This window comes from Corylus avellana, chromosome ca1, assembly GCF_901000735.1.
Source record: "Corylus avellana chromosome ca1, CavTom2PMs-1.0".
NCBI lineage: Eukaryota > Viridiplantae > Streptophyta > Magnoliopsida > Fagales > Betulaceae > Corylus > Corylus avellana.
Genome location: NC_081541.1, coordinates 3,160,064 through 3,178,889, shown reverse-complemented (window position 1 = coordinate 3,178,889; position 18,826 = coordinate 3,160,064). Strand labels below are relative to the sequence as shown.

Genomic DNA, 18,826 nt, shown 5'->3' with positions numbered 1-18,826 from the left:
TTTCTCTCAATATATTCAACTGATGTGTAATGTTAAATCTACTCTTGAATTTGTTTTTCTTTTAATTAAGATTGATTTAATAATGAATTGAGCATGACACGTCGACGAAATATACTAAAAAAAAAAATGCAAAACAACATTTTTCGGTCATTAAAGTTCATATTATATGTGATTTTAAGCCTAAATGAATAGCAATTATGGTGTTGAAATCATCCACGTGTAAAGGAGCTCCTTGTCCTTTAAGGTGAGGAGGGGGAAGAGTTGTCTTAACATAGCCATACAAGAGAAGGAAAAGTGTTCTTCTAACAACCCATTAAAATCGACCCCATGCCTTACTCTAGAACTGCCATTCCCCTAACAACCCATTACATGCCTTTTACTGGAGCCCTAAACAAGACAAAAAGACAACACACACATCAAAACGTGTATGCCTGTTGCTTTATGTTTGAACTCTTTTTAAGGAATGAAATAGAAATAAATGTCACTTTGACCCAAAATAAATAAATCAAAAGTTTAAAGTAGTGTGGACTGTTAAAAAGGTAGCAACAAAATCAACAGTTTCCGAGCTGTGACCAATGGCCATGGATTCATTGAACCAACAACTATTGTGAGTCTGTTACTCGTCAGCTCTCCTGGAATGAGAGATGGAGGCTCATGGTGATAGTTTGTGCACCACTAGGGCCTTTCTACAAACCTAGGGTCCCACCTTTCTTTTCTTTTTTTTGTTGGGAACCCACTTAATTTCTACTCTTTCTTTTTTAACACGACATTTGGAGAAATATTTTATAATTAATTGTTTGAATTGCGTGAAGAAAGGGTTATTAGAGGCAAGTGGCTGTAGCAACCGCCGCCCTAATAAAACTATCTAAATTACCTATAACTTAGGCAATTAATTACTACTAATCTTAATTTGTTAAGAATTGAATAACAAAACCTAATGGCAACCCGTGTACGAATCTCTTTTATGGTGGTCATGTTGTCTTAATGGGCCGAGTCATTTACTTGACTAATTTTCTCCACTTTGAATAGAAGAAGAAAAAAAAAACAAAAAACAAAACCTAATTTGCCTTCTATACAAGAAATCCTAGTTTGTTAAGGATTGAATAACAAAATATAATTGCAACCCGTGTACGAAACTCATTTATGGTAGCTACAGTTTTTTCAATGGATTGAATCATTTATTTGACCAATTTGCAATTGCCTTCTTTATTTTTTATTTTCTCATTTTTTTTCCTTCTCTGCTTTGAATCGAAGAAGAAAAAAACAAAACAAAAAGAAAAACAAAACTAATTTGCCTTCTATCTCCCTAAGCCACTCACTCAACTCCCACGGGCCCTCCATGGCGTAGGGTCAAAGCTTAACTCATAACCGGCTAGCAAACAGAGTCGTCTTATGTACAACCAACGGAAGACGACGATGTAGCTGTCTTATTACTTGCCTTATGGTCCTCACCTAGTCCCTATAATAAATTGGTCTTATCATATATATTCCAAAATTGTATAAATCCAATTCCAATTTATCTTAAGTGCTATAGTTTTTTTAACGGTCTAAATTTAATCTCAAGTTTTTTTTTCGACGGTTAAAAAAAAAAAACAAAAAAAACCCTAAAATACATTACAAAAGCCCTTGGCCAGGGCTAGAAATGGCCAATTGGGGTTTAGGTACACTGGATTTGGATGTGTTGGACTGAAGAGGCTTGGGAAGGCAGTAATTCCAAAAGAATTATAATTAGAGGTCAACTTGTTGTGGAATTAGGAAATCTTTGGCTTGTGATTTCACCATTCTTTTTCCAAGATATGTGATAAGGAGATTCTCTCAGTGGAGGTTCCATTAATTAACATCTACGAGCACTTAGACAAGTAGATTTGCTTGCTACTGAGTGAAGGTTTAGTGGGTTAGCAACAAATATTTAATAATTATTTACTGTATTCAATGCAGATTCGACATAGTGCTACTTTGATTTTGTATTTGTATTTTCATAATCGTTTTATTAGATTAATTGTTTATGCCAATTTGAATTGGTTTAGCACTTATTCCACATGCAAGTGGGATATGATCAAATCAATTAATTTATAACTTAATATTTCTTTATTTAAAATATTTATTTGAAATGAGAAATGAATAATAACAAGATTAAGTTTGGACTTTCTAATATCATATTAAATCATCGTTTATCCCAAAAAATTTACGTTAATAAGAAATAATGAGCTGCATATATGATGGAAAGGGATGTCGCACCAGGATTCCGATTCTTTAATTTTCTGAAGTTCGGACAAAAAAATTCTAAAAAATCCCGATCCGTTTTTCCTATCAAATCCTGCAAAGCTCTTTCAGCTGATTATGATCTGTGAGAGGCACTGCTCAACCAACAAGCAGATCACCTGATGAAAACCTAAACCATCTCCCAATGGGACCTAAACCATAATGAGTCAACTGCACCTCAGCATGAAAAATCAACGCAAAAGCTAGGCCTTATCATACAACTACCCGATCGAATCAATTCAAGTGCACCCCTGTAGAGAAATATATATTAGTTTTAAGGAATGGAGTAGAAAGCAAACTATTGGAGTTGGGGAAAGAGTACTTAAGCCCCACTATAAAAGCTTATCTTATTTTTCTACCCCTTCATTACCAGGAAGGCACCAAACAAGTTTTAGGGTTATGATCATTCGTTTGACAGATCAACCAAAACCATAAAGATGATGTAAGTACACAGAACAAGAAAAAAATAAATTAAAAAGAGATCAAGGGTCTCTATATATAATAATAAGATATTAATATTTATATATGGACAAACCTTTTTACCCTTCAAGATATTCAAAATTGGCCCATGCCCCATAATGACAAAACTTTAGATTAGTCTAAAGTGCTGCCTAACCTGTAATGCTAGGCCACTTGCACAGTGATGGAGTTCATTTACAGCAAAGGGGGTCCATGTGACACAGACAACAGGGCCTCTAGTTGTATAAATATACAGAGCTTAAGGCCAGCAGTAGCTAAACGATGACAATAAGCCACCTTCCCACTAACCGACCTATCTTGCATGCGTGTTGACAATTTCATCTTCTTCCCCTTTCTTTACACACAATTTATATCTCGCTGCCTCTTTCCTTTGCCTTCAATTTCACAATTAATACTTTTTCTTTTCTTTTCTTTTCTTTTTTTTTGTCACAGAAAGATAGTTTTCTACCGCTCCACTCCACACAAAACAAACCCATCTTTTCTTTTTCCCTTTTCCCTTCCCCACATCCAATTAAAAATAAATAAAAGAACCCCATCTTTTCCTTCATTAATATATAAATACCGTGTTGCCTCTGCTCCACGCTCATAAAACCTCAACTGCATCTCTCTCTTTCTAAAGCAAAATGGGGAATTGCGTTGCTCCTAGTAAACCCAGTAAAGGACTCTGCATCACAGATGTTGCAGCAAAGCGTGAGAGTTTTACAGGTTGTGAAGATGGATGGAAAGGTTTTGGAGTTCAGCACGCCAACCACTGTTAAGGATATCTTGGTGAACTTCTCCGGCACAGGAATTGGTTTATCCAAGGAAGCTTCGGAGCATCTCCCACCCAACTATGAATTGAAGATGGGAAAAGTCTACTACATGCTTCCTGCAGATATTTCATCCACACCTCATGACGACGTCGATATTGGTGTAAAGAGGATTAAGATTGTTATAACGAAACAACAGCTGCAAGATTTATTGACAAAGCAGATATCAGTTGAAGATGTACTGTTGGGGCTCGAGAAACAAACGTGTGATTCCCTTGATTCCCCGAAAAATTGGAAGCCGAAGCTTGAATCCATCCCCGAAGGAAGCGAGTAAAGTTTTCAGTAGTTATTAGATATGTATACAGTAGTAGCATTTTGTCTCATGACCATGTTCTTCCTTCACTGAAATATAAACATGGAAACATGCAGAAAAAAACAATGAATGGTTTTTGTCATATAAGATACAAGGAAGTACTCACAGTAGTTGTTCTTATCGATCCACTTCTTGCTCAACATGTTTGTTTGTGTTAAATCTTGTATAAAAAATAGGGGCTGGTTTGTTTTGATCTTTGTGGTGTTGTTAGGTTTATGCTTGGTTGTAAGCAAGAGACAAGTTGATGATTAACAATTAAACCCTACTACAAAGTGGTTGCTATGGGCTTTTTCCTAATTCCCTTGGATCACTTAAAAAAAAAGAAAGGAGTTTCATCCTCAACATGTGATTGTTAAAATATTGGTATAGACTTAGAGATTAAAAACTCAACAAATCCATTTTGCATGATCTGTAGGAAAGTTTGGCGCTTATCAGTGCTTAGGACTATTCAGAGTGGTAAATTAAACGTAGGTGTCTAACACCGAACTACCTGTAAGTAAATTAATATGTTAAGTAGTTGCTCTGTTTTGAAGATGGTCAAGTGTATCACATGATTCACATCCCTTTTTGTCCCCCCTGTTATAACTAATTTTCTGTTAACATTATATTAAGTGCATAACGTTATTGAATTACAATCTTAAATATTTGTATATAAACTCTTGAATTCTCTCTCTTATAAGCTGTTTTTTAAATGATAAATTTTACCACAAATTTATATCATTTGATTTTAGAGTGAATTGGCTCGGACCTCCCCGGAGTATGAGATAATTTTATTCTAAGCTTGCTTTGGGACAATTATTCCTTAACATGATACTGAAAAACATTCAATCGTGAGAATTGAAGGGGTTGCAATAGACCCGTTTAAGGATTTTTGAACATTTCAATGATCTATAAAGGCTACAAAGCCATAAAGGGATCGCAAGAGGTTGATAGCATGGACAACATGGAGAGTGACGTGGACAAGAATTGAAATAAAGAGCAGTGAAGATACCCGTCTCCTCTCTCTCATCACGGAAGAGCTCTGTTACTTCCCCTTTTTGGAGTGTTGGGCGTGACTTTTCAACCATAACGCGTGGCTTCAATTTTTTCTACTGGGTTTTGGACTTGTATCGGGAGTGCTTTTGGCAGCCGACTTTAACTCATTATAACGTCGGTACTCTTCACACTCATTTATTATATTTATTTTATATTAGTTTAATATAAATGATTTTTATTTTTATTTTTTTAATAGTTGATATGAAAAATCACTTAAAAACATGAATTAGGATCATTTCTAATTAGTTATATTTGATAGATATTTTTGTCTCATCAAAAAGTAAAAAAATAAAAATACCCTTCAAATATAATTAACAAGTCAAAGAGGGTCTAGGGTCTTGTTATTTAGAACACATCATGCCAACTTATATAAAATAAATGTGATAATTAAATAGGTGTGATGAGTAGCTGTTGGACACCAATATAAAATGAAGGTATTTTTTTGTCATAAAAAGCTTTGATTTTTCTTACTGAATACTAATTATTTTTCAGATGAGATCGTCAAAAGTCTGATCCAACAGTAACTATGGGCGAAACTACCCCTAGCTTTGGGAGGTCACTCGTCCCCTCAAAATTTTTAAATCTCTCTAAATTCTAAGTTTTTTTATGAGTTGTGCCCTTCAAAATATATATATATATATATATATATATATATATATATATATATATATATATATATATATATACCCTTTATTTTGGTCCTCCTATCATCTAAAATCCTAGTTCTACTCCCGAGAGTAGCGTTGCTCGACTTGAAATAAGTGTTTTTGCCCCGATTGAGATAATTTTTTCGTGATTGTATCTACCCGTGGATGTACCTACATTGAGAGATTGAACCATACATAAATCGTAGTGTTCTTGTGTGTAATTGTTGTCTTATTTATCGTAATTATGGTCTTTTGCAGTACAAGGAGTTATCATGAGAACTTTAGTTGTTCATGAGTTTGATCATTTCCTGATTGTCATTTTGTATAACTAGTGTAGATTACATTATGGGTATATATGGATGAGCAGGCTAGGATGCAGCAAGAGTCTTAAACTAACCTCAAAATAAACATTTGTGTAAACTATGGTTTTCTACCGTCATCTATCCTAATAGCAATCCAAATTGTAAAACATGTTAGAATATTAATTAAAATAATTAAGTAAATTATTATTTTTATCAATTTAAAGTTGTGAGATAACATGATATAAAAATATTAGTCCATTATTTCTAGCAGCTGACACATATATATATATAGTCTTCTTTGGAGACAATGTGTCCAATGTATATAACTGTGAAACAACTGCAACATGCTTTGTTCTTTGGCTTATTGTATAACATTTAGATTTAAATCTATCTTTCTTTACATTTGTTGATGATAGTATATCACTCTTTCAACAACAAAGCATATATAGGAAACATATCTGACAAAGTTCAACCTAATTCTGGGGTTGGGTTTCCAATGGCATAAAGAACAATTGGTCTGTCACAATTATCAGACTAGCTTGCTTTTTCTTTTCCATGCTTTTCTTCTTTCCCTTGTCTTTTCTGCTTCTCCTCATTTCTCAGCTTCTATTCTCCTTTATCTGTTTAAAGAGATTTTATTTTATTTTATTATTATTATTATTATTTAAGTTCATATAATCTTTTGTAGTCTCTTTGATCTTTAGGCTTTGCTTATGACCAAAGTCATTTCATACTCCCAAGCGTTGTTTTTGTCATTTCCAAGCACGTACTATGGCAGAAAATTAAATGATAAAAATGAGCTTTAATGAAATATTTAAGGGTGATTTGATCGCTCCCAAATTAATTTTCTTGAACCAATTAACGAGGTAGTACATTGAATTGGGATTGTTAGATTAGTGGGGAGGATTTGAGGCAAAGTAGGGAAAGTTTGCAGAAGAGTCTTGAAAGTTTGTGTGAAAGTTCTGGACCCATTAATTGTCACCACCCAAAAAAGACATTTCGTTTCCCATTTATTAAGTTTCTCATTCTTTCGGGGAAAGAAAGCTCTATAGTATGCTTGTAAGTGGAAGAAACGAGGTTTGAAATTTGACCCTTGTGATTTGTATTATTTTCAAATCATTCCCTAATCTAAAACATGCACAGGCGCTCTAATGGGGGCTGGGACTTACGGCCGTGACTCAAATGATAATTTGCCGAGACTCAAATGATAATTTTCTTGCTGTACTTAGTTTGTCTCTTGATTTTCAAATTGACCCAACAATGGCCGAAGTTCTAGTAGGGTTGAATGCTATTATTTTTTTGCAAGAATTTGGGTTATAATAATATCATCTTTGAGGGTGACTCCATTGCAAGTTATTAAGGATATTATTTCAGAGGGTCTGTGTTTGTGTAGTTATGGGCAATTTATATAATGTATTCAATGAGAGCTATTTTTGTTGAAGAACGTCCGTTTTATGTATGTAATGAGGGATGCCAATAAAACTGTGCACACGTTAGCACAATTGGCTACCATTTATGTTATTATGTCTACTTAGTTAGAGGATGCCCCACCTAGTGTAAGTGATATTGTAAGGAGAGAAATTTTTTCTCCTTGTGTGATCTTTTGATGGATTTTTTGAGATAATGAATATTCATAATATTCTTAAAAAAAAAAAAAAAAAAAAAAAAAATTCTATATAGTTATATTAAAATGGTAAACATCCTTAAAATATAATTATCAAACCCTAAAATATGTATATTTAATACATTAAAGCCTATTTAATCTCAAGTGCAACATTAATATGCACTGCAGGAGAGTTGTGAAGGCAGAGGTAATTTAACAATCGATTCCACGCCGGTCGATATTTGATCTACGTAGGGACGGAGGTCTATTTGCATTTTCGATAGGGGCGGAGGTCCTCCTCCGTAGGGGCGGAGGTCCATTTGCTTTGCTCATAGGCACAAACCAGGCAAAAATAACCTCCATAAAAAAAAGTCGGTGGTAAAAAAAAACGACAAACGAAAAAGCCCATTTTCGCCTCCGCCACCTCTCATCGTACCCTGTAGGACCAAAGTGCGACAATAAATGAGAAGAAAAAACCAAAAAACATTAAATGCGGGCAGGATTCAATGTGGCCCAATCTAATTAAAGCTTGCCTACGGTGCGCGCAGTCAGTGGTATCAATTGTCATTGTTGCACAAGGTGGACGTAGGTGAAAAATTCAGGTTTATATTATTATTATATAATGACGTGTCAAAATTTGGGCACACGTGAAAACCTCTCAAAAGTATGAAGAAGTAACTCTATTTGGCATCCCTGATAGAAAGAAAGCAAGAGAATCCTATACACTTTTGACTGGTCCACCCAGTGGGGACTACCCATATCTTTCAACAATAAAATTACAAGGTAAAATTCCTTTTAACAACCAATCCCAACGTGGCACCTTCCAAGAGCACTTCCCTAGCTGCCTTGCATTACTAAAATAACCCTGAAATTTGCATGCTTCTTTGTTCTTTCCCATTGGAGGATCTCTAAATATAAACATCATCCGTGTCTCTTCCCCCACAAATCCCCAAAAGAACACAATTGTCTTTTTTTTTTTTTAATTATTTAATTATTATTATTATTTTATTATCTTTTTTAAGAACACTTTCAATTAAAATAAAAAAGAAAACAAAGAACATGAGAACCAAAGCACCAGAGGGGGGGTGGATCTTTGCCACTACAAATGAGGACAAAAGAGAGGGGAGAAAAGTAAGTGGGAATGCAGTCAGAGTAAATTCTAACCGCAGCCTAATAAGCTACATGGTGAGCGCTGTGTATCTTTTGAGCCATTCAAGAGAAGGAGGTTTGGATGATAGAGATGTAATATGAGATAATGTCTACAATCTTCCAGTCTTGAGCCATGATAACCACAAGAGGGTCCCCTTCTAGAGAAAATTTCTAAAGCTTCAAATCTAACGCCAAAGAGGGGGCAAGATGGGCTGCTAGAGCCTCGCCATAAGTTGGATCACATGGAGGGTTTATTTGAAATACAGCCTTGATGATAAGACCATTGGAGTCCGACTGATAAGACCATTGGAGTCCGGCCAATCCCTACGCTTAGGCTGAAAAATAACACAAGTGTCTATTAAGCACTCATTAGTCTAGCTAAAATAGTTATTCTTGCTAGCTTTGTAGCAAAGTATTCTTGCTAAGTTGTTATTGCGCTCAACAAATTTGCTGAGTACTATAGTTCAACAATGTATAATTTATGTTAATAAAAAATTAATTTGATTATGTATTTATTGTTAGAATAGTGAAAATAAATAATCTTTTAAATGTTGAGCCTAATGAATAGTAATAGTAAAAGTTGATAGTTAAAATATTGAGCAAATGTAAATGCTTCGAAAAAGTGGGTACTTTTTTTTTTTTCCTGAGCAAAAAGGTAAGGGGGCGACCAACTATGGCTACTCTACTTGGACGTGACCATAGTAGTACCTACCCACTGAGAATTGCTCAGGAAGGACCTAGACAACAAAAAACCGCAGACGCTCTCTCAAGACCAATTGAGTCATAACCTAATACAGCTTCACAAAGGGATCAATAAAATTCAAGGTGGCTAACACTAATAAAGAGCGAGAGATTTTTATTGCGGGATTCGAGCTCGCTCCCTAGTGCGTGCCTAATCACATGAGGATTGCCTTGATATCATTGAACCACCACTTATTGTGGTAAAAAAATGGGTTATTAAAATAGAAAACAAATATATATATATATATATTCTTTAACTAAACTTTATATAAAAATTTACTTAACAATGCTCTAGTTACGCGTGAAGCCATGAAAATTCCCTAGTTGTTTTTACAGAAACATAAAAGAGCAAAAGCTTCAAAAGCCCCCCCCTATCTTCTGCTCCTGCTTTCATCAGTCTCGAGAGTAGTCCCTCTCTTTCATGTTGTCTCTTACTGTCTGACATAAAACTCCAGACAGTGTTTACCATGCCACAAAAAACACTCAATTCTTTTAGCATTATATAGTGCAAATGTTGCCGTTGGATTTTATATAATGGAGGGTCTGCTCCCACATACATGGGCTAGCTAGCAAAACCAACTTGGAGACTACATTATTTGTTTCTTTCCCCTCATTCATAGTTCTGTGCCTTCTGCATTTAAAGATGCCAACTACTCAAACAGAAGAGCTCCTGTAAAGTAAAGAAAATCTCCAGAGTCTTGTAATTGCAGCAGGTTGCTTTTGCCTTAGATGTAGCAGGATTTTTTTTTCATGGGGAAGACTGGGGGAAGCTCGTGGTTGACTGCTGTTAAAAGGGCTTTCAGGTCTCCTACTAAGGAGAATGAGAAGAGAAGCAGTAGAAGGAGAGAAGAAAATGAGCAGGAGGAAGAAGAAAAGGTACAAACGTGTGTAATTAATTTCCTCCAACGCTTTGTTCATTATCATCATCTTGTTTTTTGTGTACGTGAAATGTGTTTCTGGGTTTGTGCAGAAGAGAGGGAAGAGAAGATGGATTTTCCGGAAGCCTTCGAATCAGGAAACGATTGTGGAACACTGCGAAGCAAGGACCATAACCGCTACAGCTAACATGAAAGCAAGAACTAGTTCTGTGACGACTGTGGCAACCGATCCTGTTTTTGAGGCTGCTGATGCTGAGCAAAGACATGCCATTGCAGTAGCCATGGCAACCGCAGCTGCTGCTCATGCGGCTGTAGCAACAGCCCAAGCAGCTGTAGAGGTTGTACGGCTCACCAGGCCTCCCATCTTTGGGAGAGAACACTTTGCTGCTGTTGTCATTCAGACTGCCTTCAGAGGCTATCTGGTCGGTAATTTTTATACTGTTATACAATTGGAACGAGGTGAAAGTAAAAATTGACTTCTTTTCACCCACGTCATTTCAAAAATGCAATGCTGTTATATGCAAAAGTAGTTTGATTGACTAATGGTTGTGGTTATGAAGGCAAGGAGAGCTCTTCGGGCACTGAAAGGGCTGGTGAAGCTGCAGGCCCTGGTAAGAGGCCATAACGTTCGAAAGCGAGCAAATATGACTCTCAGATGCATGCAGGCTCTGATTCGAGTCCAAGCTCGTGTATGTGAACAACGTAAGAAGAGGCTTTCAACAGAAGGAAGCGTAGGTTCCTCCATTAATAGTGAACCGAATAGCTTGTGGGGATCATATTTTGCTGAAATCAAGTCCATGGTACTAAGAAATTAAATTAGTTTTAAGATATCTTATATTAAGTTTTAGCTGCCCATATTTTGATTTAGTTGTTAAGCTTTCTTTGCAGTCTAGAGATGAAAGTTGCGTTGCTGATGATTGGATCCACTGGGATGAGCACCCACAAACAATAGAGGACATTCAAGCCATGTTACAAAGAGCAAAGGAAGCTGCCTTGAAAAGGGAAAATGCCCTGGCCAATGCCTTCTCTCACCAGGTTTTGCTCTCTTTTGTTTAACTTTCACATTTTCCCCAATCTTCTTTACTGCACTAGTAATTAGTAACCTCATTGCTACAATTTTCTGCAATGTTTGCATCAAAGATGTGGAGAACTGGTAGGGACCCAATTGCATGTGAGGAAGAGGTAGAAGAGATGCCTAATTGGCTTGAAAGGAAGCAGTGGGAGAGCAAAGGCAGAGTTTCATGTGATCAAAGAGAACCCATAAAAACAGTTGAGATCGACACCTATAGACCTTACTCCTACTCACATAGATCACATAATCAACATCACTGCTACCAACCACACAGACCCAGTTCATTCTCTGTGGCCTCTCCTGTCCATAGAACTCAAAACAATCTCACCCACCATTCACCAATCACACCATCCCCGTACAGGACAAGGCATCTCCAAGTGCATTCTTCCAGTCCTCGATGCTTAAAAGAAGAGAGGGACCACCCAGTGCCTTGCCTAGGCTCCCCATACAACTATGGAATGGGAATGAGTGGTGGTGCTGCTGCCACCGCAGCATTGCCAAACTACATGGCTGCCACTGCATCTGCCAAGGCTCGGTTTCGGTCACAAAGTGCACCAAGGCAGAGGCCTTCAACCCCAGAAAGAGAAAAGACGGGGTCGGCAAAAAAACGCCTATCATTCCCAGCTCCTGACCAATGTGTTGGTCTTGGCAATGGTGGCACTTCTGATTATAACTCAAACAGCCCAAGCTACAAGAACATTCATGGAGGCCATCTTGGAATGGAGCAGAGGTCAAACATGTCATCTTGTTGCACAGAGAGCCTTGGCGATGAAGTATCTCCCCCTTTAACCAATGACCTTAGGAGGTTCTTGAGGTGAGAAAATTCTGTAAATGAAACAGATGGTCATGGCAAAGTGAATGCATTGTCTACTTAAAAGTCAGAACCGGAGGTAGATGAAGTATAAATGTGAGAGGAGCATGTTGAATGAGAATGTATGATTGGAGACATAAAAATCACTGTCATTAATGGAGTTCATCAGACAATCTCATTACTCTTTCTTAAAAGGAAAATTGAATTATCCGTGTTGGCCTCCACGGCATTAAACTATCTTGTTTTGTATTATTCTGCTCCTGCTAAGTACTCTGCAATTTAAGCCTCCAAACTAGCCAGATGCAGCTACCCAGCAAATGGGCTCAACACCACCACCCAGCTAACCAAAACAGAGGTTTTTAGCACATAGAAGACAAAGTAGAAAAAACCAAGGCTATAGAAAAAGAGAAACCTACAAACTCAGGGCCACGAATATGCTACATTAGGCTTAAATCAATTCCCTAATGACCTTTCTTCACAACCATACTCTCAAAAGCAGATCAGATACATTCTTTTCATATTGTATTGTTTTTTTTTTCTAATTTTCATATTGTATTGTTGATTTCTTGCTATAGTGGAGGGAGTACTTTTTGAAGCATATCTTTAACCATGATTCACAGAGATTCTTCCTATGAAATTGTGTCCACCTTTATTCAATAAAAGTGAGAACCAAGGCAGATGTTGACAGGATCTAGATGTTCTCCATAAACCAGACTCCAAGCAGAAGAGACATCCAAGAAGATCCCTCAACAAATTTGAAAGTGGAATGAGAGTGACGCTTAAGAAATTGCATAAGTTATTCATCAAAATAAATAATTTTTTTTTTAAAAAAAAAAATTGCTTAATTTAGACCTCCAACTTAATATGCATCCTTCTCCACCCTTAATCATCTCTACCAAAGGTGATAACTTTTACGGAGGTTAGAAGAAAAACAATGCATCTCTTCATGCATGATGGTCTATGAATTTTGGAGGTTGGAGGAAGAATTACATTTCATTAACTGACATTCGTTCTCTTTGTTTTCCTTCTAGATTTCTACACTTACTCGATTTGGACTTATCCTTCCAAACACTTGCATTCCATTTTCTACATAGTTCCTTTATTGGTATTAGAGACAAGCTATGGAGAAGACAGAGAATAGAATAGAGTTTGAGATTGTTCTGTAAGAGATAAACAAGACCATCAATCGACAAGTTTTGAGTTTGGCTTCACCAGTGACTTTTTACAATCTTGACCAGATAGCCAAATCAGAGGAATAGCCTTCAATTATCATCGTGGGTGGTCTGAAATATACTGGGAACGTAGAGACTTAGAGAAAAAGGTATCTACTAGAAAATGCATACCGAGTCATCACCGCTGCTCGCTGGTCCAACCAAATTGCTTGAACCAAGATTTGGTAATTTTGGTCATTTAGGCCCGTTTCAGCCTCAATTTGGACTGTTTCAAAACCTAATATCATATAGTATAGAATTCTGATATTAGAATAGTTTAGAATTCTGACAAATGATAATCTAAAACGTTGACAAGTTTGATGTTGACAAGTAGCAACTTAGTCTTATATAGTGCAAGACTGTTGCATGACTGCATCAATAGGCTTCATCACAAAATGTCTAGCTTATCATGAACAACACTGGAGCCTTTGATTATACTAGGAAATGTGCAGACCGCAACATCATTTTCCACTTGCAAACTCACATTCTATTCACATATAGGTATAGCTATACCATAATAATGCTCTGAAATCTGAACAGAGTTTTCATGTCCCTCTCACTTTGTGAACAGTTGAGGGGAACAGCGAAAGTATAAAACTCATCCACACTTTACATGGCTTTCGCATAACAACTAAGTCAACTAATTATGAAATCAATGAATAAACATTTTCATTTCCCAAATATTTATTCTCGGGCATATTTGAATTTCTAGCAATTTGTAACTCAAACCACAAACGTGAGAAAGTATTTATAAGACCCATATGTCCAAACAAGTAAATAAACAACTCAAAACTTATTTGAACAGGTAAATTCTATATTAAGCCCCTCACATTTGTATCTTGAGTATAAACCAACACCCCACCCAACAAAAAAAAAAACAAATAGGCCAAAAAATGTTTAACCATACTTAGCCCTGCATAACAGAACAGTAAGCTCTTTGTATTTGGTAGCACCCACAATCTCAGGAACTGGTGGCTTTGATGCATATGGGGCAGATCTATATGTACAGAAGGATGGGTTCCCCATGTACCCCAATGACAATGAGAAATGTTGCACACTAATCTAAATTACATGGAACTATGGACCTAACCTGTTTGTAGCAAAGGCCATTTGATCAACCTGTCTGTACCGAACAAACAAACTGTATTCTGTTCTGTGCTGCCGGATAGAACCGATTGATGGATGAGTACCCTTTTTGTACTGCTAATATTAGGCTCGTAAGCATCAGCTGGGTGATGCATTGCTCCATAGTTATCGAATCTGACAAAATAAGACACGCACATCAACATAAAGACCCTTTTTGACAAAATCTTAGTGTTGCATTTTATGTTTGGCGTGAGTATAAAATTATATAAATTAACTTCAACTGGACTTACCTTTTGATTGTAATGGTTTAAATTCGTATTGTATATTTATTGAACTCGTGAATCGTGTTAAAAATTGCTAGTCTTCCCGCTGCCAGAACCATGGTTATTGCTCCAATATTCAGCAGAAGGTACTAGGGATTGACATCATCAATTTCATGTGACCATATGTACTTTAAAGGAAGGTCGGGCTAAAAAAAAAAAAAAAAAAGACAACGAAAGGCTAGTAGATCAAATACATGCCTCCATCAATGGTCAACAGAGTCAACACAAACCACAACTCCAAACAGATTCTCATTTGACCTTAAAAAAACAGAGTTCAATATCCCACAAAGCTAATTCCAGATACACAACTGATTATCCAAACTAAGATCACAATGAAACTAAGAGAACAATAACTGTAATTCATCATGTTCATTCAAGAAGATCACGGTGCCAATTTGCTCTAATTCAACCACGGCAAAGCGATCTCAGGATTGGCCCTTGAAGTCCCAAGGTTTGGGCTGCTATTACCACTACTATCAGAGAATGAAGCAAATGTTTTCTGAAGCACCCCAGAGGGTGATGAGACCATGATTGCTGGAGAACTACTTGAATCGCCGTTCCCGGCAATTGGAGTTGACGGCTCGGATGCCGCCCCGGCGGTGGTTGCAACCGTGCTTGGCCTTAACACCTCAGCTAAAGGCCCACCTGGTGCGGGAGCAACTGAAGCAGCAGGGGTGAGCCAGCTTAAGAGATGGGATTTGCTACCACCACTTTCATTGTTTCGATCCCTTTCAATTTGGCCTAAGCCCATGTGGATCTGACCAATTTCTTCTCCAATGGAGTTGCTGCCACCCATTGATAGAGTGAGTGAAGAGGGTGAGAGCCCGTCCGATGAGACAGAGCACATGGCACTAGAGTTGGCTATGTTCTCCTCTGTTACTGCATTAGACCATGCATCAATAAAACCCCTTGTGGTTCCCGTGTTAGGCTCTTGATGATTAGAAACCATATCTGGGTTGAGGAACAAACAACAGTCTTTGTTCCGTGGATCTTCACAGCTGCTGAAATACGTATATGAATTCACATTCAGGGGCTCCTCTGAGTAATTTTGTTTGAAGGCAGAGGCATTGGCGTTATAGAACGAGGGCCCATAGCTTAATTCCATTTTATTTTGCATCAGAGATTGCCATTGTTGGACAGTTGTAGCCATTGGAACAGGTTCTCCTTTCAACATCCAGTCCAAGCTCCTTAAAAACGCAAACACAACCATATCAGGACCCAAGAATACCCATCTAAGATTTCCACAATAATATTACCCATTTCACAATTATTTGGCTTCAACAACTTAAATTTCACCCACCTATTCAAAACAACAAGTACTTGCCAATATCTTAAATTCTTTTCCCTGTTCTTTTCCAAAACATTCCCACCAACCAACCAGACTCGTAAAAGGGAAAAAATTATACCCACCTTGGTTCTTTTTGGGATGCAACGGAGACAACAGTAGGCTGATGGTGGTACGGCTGACCGGAAGTAGGTCCAAGAAACTGAGATGAAAAGGCACTAGTATTGATTGTGGGGTTAGAAACAGGGGGAGTAGGAAGAGGCTGATAATCTTCACGGCGAGACCTCTTGATGTTGTCGTTGTTGGCATGAACTTCCACAGGCTTTCTTGAACGGGGACGGCCTCTGTGCAAGTGGCGCTCACAGTACTTGTAATCAGGCGCCACATCTCTGGAGCATCTCCATTTCTTCCCATCTGTTCTCTTGCACCTCCCTGGCTCTGGATCTGTACTGCTCGACAGCCTCAGCTTCAGACCACTGCTAACCACTGTCCACAAAGCATAGTTTTAGTGTAGAATCTCAAAGAAATGGCAGGAAAAGAAAGCAACCCATCATGAAAAGATTGCAGGTGTGTATAACAAAAGGCACAAACTTTAACACGCACATACAACACACTAAGCAAACCCACATCAAACAGCCACAAACACACATCAAATGGCAAAAAACAGACAAGAAACAGGTAGCATATTGTGTGTTTGTGTGCGTGTCTGTGTGTGTGAAGAGAGAGAATTAGACCCACATCAGATCAGTTAAAAAAGGAGAAGAAAATAGTAGCCCATCATAAAAGTAAGCAGAGATTGAAGAACAAAAAGTCAACAAGAGTTGAGGGGTCATTACAGGGAGAGTGGGAAGCAGCAGGGTCTGAGGAAGTCCTGCTAACGGGAATGAGGAGCTCAGGAGGAACAGGAACAGCAGCCATCATGTACTTGTATATCATGGCTTGTCTCTCAAGCTCTTTCCACTGTGTATTTGTAAAAGGAAACCCCAAAGATGATGTCGTTGTTGTTGTTGCCATCCTCCCTGTTTACACACACCACCAAAAACACAACACTAATCCTCATTCCTCAATATTGCCTCAGACAAAACTACCTTTACTCTCTCTCTATCTCTCTCTAATTAATTAATATAACTTTGCAATGACTTTGAAAAGAAAAAGAAAGAAACACAGACCTGGGGACTTGGAGGCGGTCTGAAGAGCTGTAGTGGGAGAAATGTCAAAAGGCTGCACAGCTCTTACAATTGTACCTGCACTTGTAACAGCGGCACCAGAACAAGAAGCAACAACATGGTATGCATCATTAGTTATAGCCCTGTCGTTACACGTGGGACCATCACCATCGCCAACCCAACTCTCAGATGATGATGGAAACGGACGGTGCTGATTTCCATCATCATGACCCATAATCGCCTTGCTAGTAAACGCGTCAAGGCCCTGCAGCTTCACACCAAACTTGGGAAAATCACATCTATTTTCTTTTGCTTCCTTGTCAAAAACGTTAAAGCTATCCATAGTCATGATAATAAAACGCACCACTTTCCAGAAATAGAAAAACCAGAGTTTAGAGCCTTAGACGACCCACCTTCTTTTGTTTTCTGCTGCTAGAGCTTAATTTCTAATAGGCCACCACATGACCCATATCTCATATTTTAATACAAATCTCTCTCTCTCTCTCTCTCTCTCTCTCGGTTGAGTAATGGTATTGTGTTTGTGGGGTTGATGTGAGATTTATGGGTCTCGAGTAGTGGGTTGCCGCCATTCTCGGCCTTTGCTTTGCTTCCATGCTTCCAACATTCGCACCATGCTAGCTAGTAGACAAATTACCAAAAGCGACTACTTTCTTCCCCTCTATCTCTCTCATCATTATTGTGGCATCTATCGTTTTCTGCATGTAAAGCTAAACCCCGTACTAAATCCTCCACTGCCCATATCATTTTGGGAAATGACCATTAGGGCACCCCACCCCCCCACCCCACCCCCGACGACCTTTTCCACAGCGGAATAGGCTGAATAGCCACCCCTAATACGTAGGAGGCACTTGGGAAAATGGCTCAAAGTTTCACACTTGCACTCCATCATAACTTGCTAAAAGGAGTCGATGCACATGTGCTTAGGAAAGTGAGTACCAATTTTCCTCGCTGGACATAATAATAGAAGGATGTTGGTTGTTTCTTCCTTGATCCACTCAAATATTTTTCCAAATAAAAATAGAATTTGATTTGTAAGTTAGTTGAGACGGTGACACCAATTTGCTGTAATATCTACTGTGAATAATAGTTAAAAAAAATGTGTAGTTTATATAATATAATCTAGTCAAAGTCATCCGATAGGCTTTTAGACTAAAATAGTGACAGATTCAAAAGTTTTATCTTAATATGGGCAGAAATAAAATAATTAAATATAATAAACTTGCAGTCTGCAGAAGACGGTTCACTGCTCAAACATGAAAACTTTTACCACAGGCTTCACATAACAGAATTACGGCGTCATAGTAGCCAGCAACGATGAACAAACACAAAAGAACAATTTTGTGATAGCCTGGTAGCTAAAAAGTAGTGTAAAACACCATCTCTTTTAGTTTATTTTGATTTTTGAGTAGAAATTTGGGCTGGGCTGGGTTTTATAGTAGCTAAAGTGTCAATGACATAAAATTTTGGGTTTATTTTATAGGAGCTAGTGGAAAATTTGAGCATTAAAATATTTTTTCTTAAGAAATTTTTTTAAAAAAATTTCCTAGGCCGCCCTCGCCCACCCACGTGTGTATCCGCCACTGGGCTAAGAGGTAGTCTATGTACACTATCCTTTTATACCATTTTATCATT

General features: G+C 37.7%; 3 protein-coding genes across 6 annotated transcripts; 2 read left to right on the top strand and 1 right to left on the bottom strand.

The window, feature by feature from the left end:
• Positions 1-3,191: 3,191 nt before the first annotated feature.
• On the top strand, positions 3,192-4,055 carry LOC132167683 (uncharacterized). The gene has a single exon (XM_059578693.1). The coding sequence runs from the start codon at positions 3,418-3,420 to the stop codon at positions 3,823-3,825; it is 408 nt and encodes a 135-aa protein (XP_059434676.1). The 5' UTR covers positions 3,192-3,417; the 3' UTR covers positions 3,826-4,055.
• Positions 4,056-9,777: 5,722 nt separating this feature from the next.
• On the top strand, positions 9,778-12,354 carry LOC132174964 (protein IQ-DOMAIN 17-like). Of its 2 annotated transcripts, none has more exons than XM_059586744.1 (5): positions 9,778-10,217; positions 10,312-10,641; positions 10,780-11,019; positions 11,096-11,254; positions 11,360-12,354. In XM_059586744.1, the coding sequence occupies exons 1-5, from the start codon at positions 10,092-10,094 to the stop codon at positions 12,107-12,109; spliced, it is 1,605 nt and encodes a 534-aa protein (XP_059442727.1). In that variant the 5' UTR covers positions 9,778-10,091; the 3' UTR covers positions 12,110-12,354. The 2 variants fall into 2 exon arrangements, with proteins under 2 accessions (XP_059442727.1, XP_059442735.1); XM_059586752.1 differs by having other exon boundaries at positions 9,781-10,217; positions 11,108-11,254.
• A 2,587-nt stretch (positions 12,355-14,941) lies between these two features.
• Positions 14,942-17,789, bottom strand: LOC132174947 (growth-regulating factor 7). 3 transcript variants are annotated; one of them, XM_059586724.1, is made up of 5 exons: positions 17,587-17,787; positions 17,177-17,444; positions 16,844-17,026; positions 16,133-16,493; positions 14,942-15,909 (listed from the first exon to the last, which is right to left on the bottom strand). In XM_059586724.1, the coding sequence occupies exons 2-5, from the start codon at positions 17,406-17,408 to the stop codon at positions 15,123-15,125; spliced, it is 1,563 nt and encodes a 520-aa protein (XP_059442707.1). In that variant the 5' UTR covers positions 17,409-17,444; positions 17,587-17,787; the 3' UTR covers positions 14,942-15,122. The 3 variants fall into 3 exon arrangements, with proteins under 3 accessions (XP_059442707.1, XP_059442714.1, XP_059442698.1); XM_059586731.1 differs by having other exon boundaries at positions 17,177-17,438; XM_059586715.1 differs by having other exon boundaries at positions 17,177-17,789.
• Positions 17,790-18,826: the final 1,037 nt, after the last annotated feature.